The sequence below is a fragment of the Corapipo altera genome, unplaced genomic scaffold (genome assembly GCF_003945725.1).
Source record: "Corapipo altera isolate COAL_440 unplaced genomic scaffold, ASM394572v1 2b, whole genome shotgun sequence".
NCBI classification, from domain to species: Eukaryota; Metazoa; Chordata; class Aves; order Passeriformes; family Pipridae; genus Corapipo; species Corapipo altera.
This window is the reverse complement of record NW_020884874.1, coordinates 12,508,464-12,514,463: the sequence shown is the minus strand read 5'-3', so window position 1 is coordinate 12,514,463 and position 6,000 is coordinate 12,508,464. Positions and strand designations below refer to the sequence as shown.

General features: G+C 37.9%; 1 protein-coding gene across 1 annotated transcript in view; it reads left to right on the top strand.

The window, feature by feature from the left end:
- Window positions 1-2,959: 2,959 nt before the first annotated feature.
- The window catches only part of ROS1 (ROS proto-oncogene 1, receptor tyrosine kinase), a 73,463-nt gene continuing 70,422 nt past the window's right edge, over window positions 2,960-6,000 (top strand). The window contains exons 1-2 of the mRNA XM_027634159.1: window positions 2,960-3,235; window positions 4,924-4,977. Of these exons, the coding sequence (XP_027489960.1) occupies window positions 3,113-3,235; window positions 4,924-4,977 (177 nt within the window). The 5' untranslated portion in view covers window positions 2,960-3,112. The remainder of the gene's footprint in view (window positions 3,236-4,923; window positions 4,978-6,000) is intronic.

Sequence of the window (6,000 nt, the reverse complement as noted above, 5' to 3'; positions counted from 1 at the left end):
CTATAATATAAAGGACAAGGTTATTAATGATATATCATAAAATTTAGATCCCCAACTGCATGTCGGGATGCAGTGTTACGACAGGGATGCATTTAAAAACTACACTTAATGCTCAATCATTTACAGATATTGCAAACCCTCCTTTTAAAGTTTGGCTTCTAAAGCCCATAAGTATTCTACTTCTGAAGAATTTCTGAAATTCAGGTGAAAAATCCGAAGACTCAGTTGACTTTTAGTATTTGTTCGATCAGTGTGTTCAAAGGAACATAAAAAAGAAAGGAGATATTTCAGTGTTTTTTTTTTCTTTGAAAGTCGTGGTTTATGGGATGTTACAGTGACACCTGGTGGAAAACAGTGTTGAAAGTCTAAGAAAAAATTCTGCATCATTCGATTAGTTGTTCTTTTGAATAGTGTCTTTAACGTTATTATTTTATTAACTATCGATAATGTTTAGAACCCATTTGTGCAAAGTATGCATGCACTACCCATATATGAGTGTGCGAATGCTCACTGATAAGAATTATCGGCATCAGTAATAGCCAAGCTTTCCAGTTATAAAGAAAGGGTTAGTTATGTGTGTTTCATAGCAACCAAATTTCCTTGTCCTAAAAGCCAAATGCCAACATTTTTATGGCGCTGCGGACTTTTTCTTCAGACTTTAAGATGCACCTTGATTGTATTCCTCACCAGATTCTTAACCTGGTAGAGTCACCATCCCTGAAAGTATTCAAGAAACCACTGGATGTGGCACTCAGTGCTGTGGTTTAGTTGGCATGGTGGTGTTCAGTCCAAGGTTGGACTCAATGATCTTGGAAGTCTTTTCTAACTATAATGATTCTATGATTCTGTGTTTCTCATCTCCTACTGCTCCTCTCTATACATGACAAAAAAAGACCCAAGACATTCTAACAATCAACCAATTTCTAAAAAAAAACCCAACCAAACCAAAACAAAAAAAGTGCTGAATAATTAAATGCAATTAAAAGACTTTTAAAAAAGTTTGAACTTAGAAATATTTGTTTACCTACCCTACATGTAAGAGAGTAACTTAAATCCATGCCAGCCAGCATTCTTAATCCTAAGTGACCACATAGATCAATTGTTGAACTCTGATTTTGATTCACATCAGCACTAGCCCAACCAGAAATAGTCTGGGATATAGTAAAAGCTAAGAGCCATAACCCATGGATATTTCAGTTGCATCTATCCTCCTTTGGGGTATGACTGATTTTTAAAATGTGGATGTGTGTTATCCTGTACCACTTGCTACGGCATGGGTGTTGGTATATTTATTTATTAGTATAGACCTGCTAGTCCTGGAAACCAAATACTGAGGGTCCTAAATGTCCTAACTATCCAAAGCAGCCTACATCTGCCTGTTACCAGCTTCCTCTTCAGTTTTGCTGATCACATGAGCTCTGATGAAGGTTCTTCAACCAAGATGAGCTGGGTTAGCAGAGAGCTACTGTTTAGGCAGTAAGACTAAACTGACTCATTTTGGCTGGAACTAAGGAGTTCCCCCTTGAGCAGCTTTGCTCATGGGCTGGAGTGGGGGCAGCATCTTTTGGAGTGGAGAAGTGACAAGCAAATGTGGCAGTAATTCCCCCTCACCTGTGTAGCTGGAAACCCTTAGCTGAAAGCTAAGCTCACCCTAGATAAGTCTCACTCTCATCTAGGAGTTCCCTTGAGTAGTGGTGAGGACACTGAGACAATGCAAAAGGAACCCCCCACATGCTTCCCAGAGCAACTGGCAGAAAAGGAAGGAACCCTTTCCACAAAGCCTTTCCTTCCTCTGGCCACCTTTGAGCCCCATGTTTCTCAGTGTTCATTGACTGTCTCCAGCCTTGCTTACCCTTTCCTCCTGCCTTGGTGCTTTTACTCCTTTCACTGCAAGGACAGAGCAGCACAGAGGATTGTTCTAGAGCCTGAACCAGAGAAAACAGCATCAGGTTAATGCTGAGCAGTTCACTCCTGCTGTTGCTGGGTTAGTGTTAACCAGATTCTTAGCCTGTTTTATTGCATGACTGCAGAAATGCTTGCTTGGTAAGTGAAAGGGGCTTAGAAAGATATGGTGGAAAAGCAGGTAGCCTCTTTAAGCAGCAATGACAGGATGCGCCAGCTTCAACTGATCATCAAAATGCTGTATTATTTATAAAATAGCAAATTTTATTTATAATGACTAATATACATGCACAAAATGTTATAGCATTTGTTTTTGTATATATATATATATGTAAGCTGGATTGATTTTCTGCTGCAGAATGACTCTGTGAATAGCTCTACCAACACAGCACAGATATGCCACGGACCAGGACTGGATGTGTCTTAAACTTGAATTTCCACTGACCTCTTTAATATGAGTCTCCAACTCTTCACCACTCTTTAAATCAGATACGTGATTTATTCATCAGCTTCAATTTTCTTCCATCGTTTGGGTACAGATTTACTACCACAAGTGTGCCTACTCATGTAGAGAACCCCTAGCAGTTTGGCTCTGCTTATTTTGTTTGTGTCTAGATTGCATCAGAAGGCAGACAGGAGGCTGTTTTGAGTGGTATTTTGGTGTAGAAATGGAACATTTGGAAACAGTCATTAAAACAGAAAATTAATTAAAATTTTTGTCATGCCTGATATGGCCAGGTGAGTTTTAACAAGGTTGTTCATCATCACAAGCAGATTTCCTTAGTTGCATTCACTTGAAAATATTTAGAAGTAGCCTAATCACTGTAAAAATTAACTTTAGGCCTTTATTTCCCATTCTTTCCCTGTTTCCTTGTTGCTTGGAGCACCTGATTAAAAATATTGCACTTAGTTTCCGTTTTACGTTAATGATATTTGTGTAAGTTGATACACTGACTTTCATTGGTCAACTCTTTTGTTTCAGTGGTTTAATAAGAAACTATGAAAGAGATGTTGCGTAAGTTTGAGACAAGTGCTCCAGGAAGCTGAGAAGCTGTTGAAGGAACAGAGTGTAAACAAGGATTTAAAGAATATTCTAATAACCTGACATGCAGAAATTTCACAGTTGTGTCTCTGTCACCCAGATTAAAAGGAGTTTGTATGGCCAAGTGGAGGAAAGAATCAGGCTGACAGACAAAATTAAGTTTGAGTTATGAGAAACGCTTGCCTGTGGGTTTTCCTGCTAAACAGACTTGTCTTTTTTTACAGTCTATGGATTTCTGCAGTGTACTGTACTTTCTCGAGGAATTGCCAAAACTTATGTACAAGTAACCTGGTAAGTTTTCAAAAACTGCACCTAATCTTTTGAAACACAGATGGTTTTTATCACTTTATACTACATATCAGTTCTTTCAAAATGATTTTAAAGAATGTATTCTAGTAAAAGCAGAGTTTGAGAGCCAATGTTTGAGATTTGAATTTTTGGAAACTGATAAAGAAGAAATCCTACTGATTCAATTGAATTAAATTACTATGAATGCTAAAGACCCTGGAAGGTGGGGGAGATAAACATTTTTTCTTTATTTATTCACTTTATTAATTAGGTTCTGCCTAATCCAGGACTTTTTTTTATAAACCTAGGAAAACTGTAAATTCACAAGAAATGGTCTGGGAATCTGTGGCTTGCACAACTATACTGAACTGGTTGCAGCTTAATTTTCAAGTTAACTGGCTTAAATTGTAGGTGTTTCTATAAGTATTAAAATTAGTGGTCAGATCCTTAGTCTGATGCTTTCTTAATGTTCCTTTGAATAGTGGTGTGGAATTCATTATATTTCCTTCTACAAAGGAACAAAGATTAGCAAAACCTCTCAAATCCAAACAATTAGTCTGCTTTCAGGAATTGCCTCCTTGCTTCTATTTACCTGAAATGTTGATGTGATTTAAAGGACCATGTATCTTTGCTTTGTAAAAAGGACATTTTGTGCCTTGGTGCTAACTAACTGTGGAAACCTGCTGCAGAGGACTATCACTATCATCTGCTCCATTTTATTTCATGCATTTCCTGACAGTTCCTTTAAAACTAGTTCTAACTCTTGCATCAGTGAAAGAGTTAATTGTCTTCCCTGATGGAAGCCTATCATGCAATGATAACTTTAATGGGGATCCTTTGATTTAAGCTTAAATTAATTCAGAGTAAGAAGTAAGTTGCTCTTTCTTTCAGCTTTGAAAGACAGGAAAATCACATTCATGTTCAGTGAATGTATTGTGTAAGGCATTCAGATGAGGAAAATGTAATTTTGGAGTCTGAGAGATGTAAATCTTATTTTAGTCCTCCAGTCTACTTGTGGTGTTCAAATTTGCTTTGTGAAACTTTGATTCTCAGTATTGTCACAGTGTGCCTAGTTTTGCAGAAAATTTCTTTCTGAGAGTTGTTTTACTAAGGCTGTCCATACCTGTTTTCAGGTCAAAACTTAAGAGCTAAGCTTCTCTAAGGTTGTTGCATACATCCTCAAGTCATTTACACTTCACAGACAGTGATTGGTTTTGCACACTTTGAATTACGTAAAAACCCAGGCACATTAGCTGGAGAGCACTTTTGGCAGGAGAGGACGGATGGTGGAGGTCACCATATGGCTGGGTAACACCCTTCAAAAGGCGGTCAGACAAAAAACATCTAGCTTGAAGGAAGGTCTTTCTGCTCACAGAGGTCAAAGCTACTTGGCCCAACATATTTGTGAAGCATTTGTTATTGACTCAATGAACCAGAATCAGGAGATAAGAGCCAAACTCCTACCTGAGATAACTTAATTAACACCAACTGATTTTTCCAATGTCTCTGATGGTACTCTGACATTAGTCTCAAGTGAGAAGCTACTGGTGTGTCTACAATAAATTTCTCCAGGTGAGGAAACACTGGTCAAAGAAAAATTGTTTTACAAGGAACCAATGCTTTATTACATCTTAAAGAATTTTGGGGAAATATTCTGGCTCTTTTTAAAAATGTCTGTATTTCTCTCACAGGAAGGAGAACTTGGAATTACTAACCTTTGTTATGTTAGTGACATCACTGGAGCAGTGAGTAATGATTCACTTTGTTGTTTAAAGGCATTTTATATTACTGCTGTTTCAGTATAACGGGTACAATGATCATATTGTCCAAGTAAATGTGCACAGTTGCTTGTCTAGCATAAGTCACTAGGTTGTGTGGTTAGACTTGGCTCACATTCCTAGAGACATGGCTATCTTTTTTGTTTAAAGAAAACGTGTAAAGGTTGTGGATCTCTACTGTCAGTCATGTTCACATTTGTGATCTACAAAGTTCACAGTCTCTCATTTTTGAGACAAGAAGTCAAAATGAGTGTTACCTGCAAAATGCATATCAGTAAGACTGTCTTATTAATTTTCCTTTGTACAGTTAAGTATTTTGCTTCCTCAATGATTCAATGGTAGAAAACTTATAGTTACAATTGTTGAACATTTACAGTTTCTAGGACTTCAAATGGTTGTCTCTATCATGGGAAATCTTCAGCTTAACATGAGCTTTCCATAGGAACATTCTTGGGGGACTTCAGTTGACGTTTTCGTAGTTCAGATTTCAAATGCAATTCAAGCTGGTGGTTACACATATTCCTTGAAGAGTGCTGGAGAATTCAGTCATCAGTATTTTCTGCAGAGACTGGTGGGAAGCAGCCTCTCAGCACCTGATATCTAGTGAGGCTGGGTCATTTATGATTCTGGGACCATAAAAGTCTGTGTTGTCATGACAATACGTAGCAAGGTTGACTCTCCTGTTTAGGTTACAATTATCTTCGCTCAGTATTATCAAGTCTTAATTTGTTTTTTTCATGTGGCTTTGCAATACTCAGTATCAGAGTCTTCTGCTTCTAAAGTTGTTCCAGCTTCCCTTCTAAAAGAAAAACCTTCATGATCATTAAGAAGTGGGACAGCAGAAACAAGAAAGGTCCAACATCAAAACTGAACCATGTAATATTTATTACATCTTTGAAAACTCAGGGGTTTAAAGCTGGTGGCTTGCCTTTTGGAGAGCGGGGGTGGGGGGGGTGGGGGGGAACTTGTGTTGAACAGCTTTCCACTGTG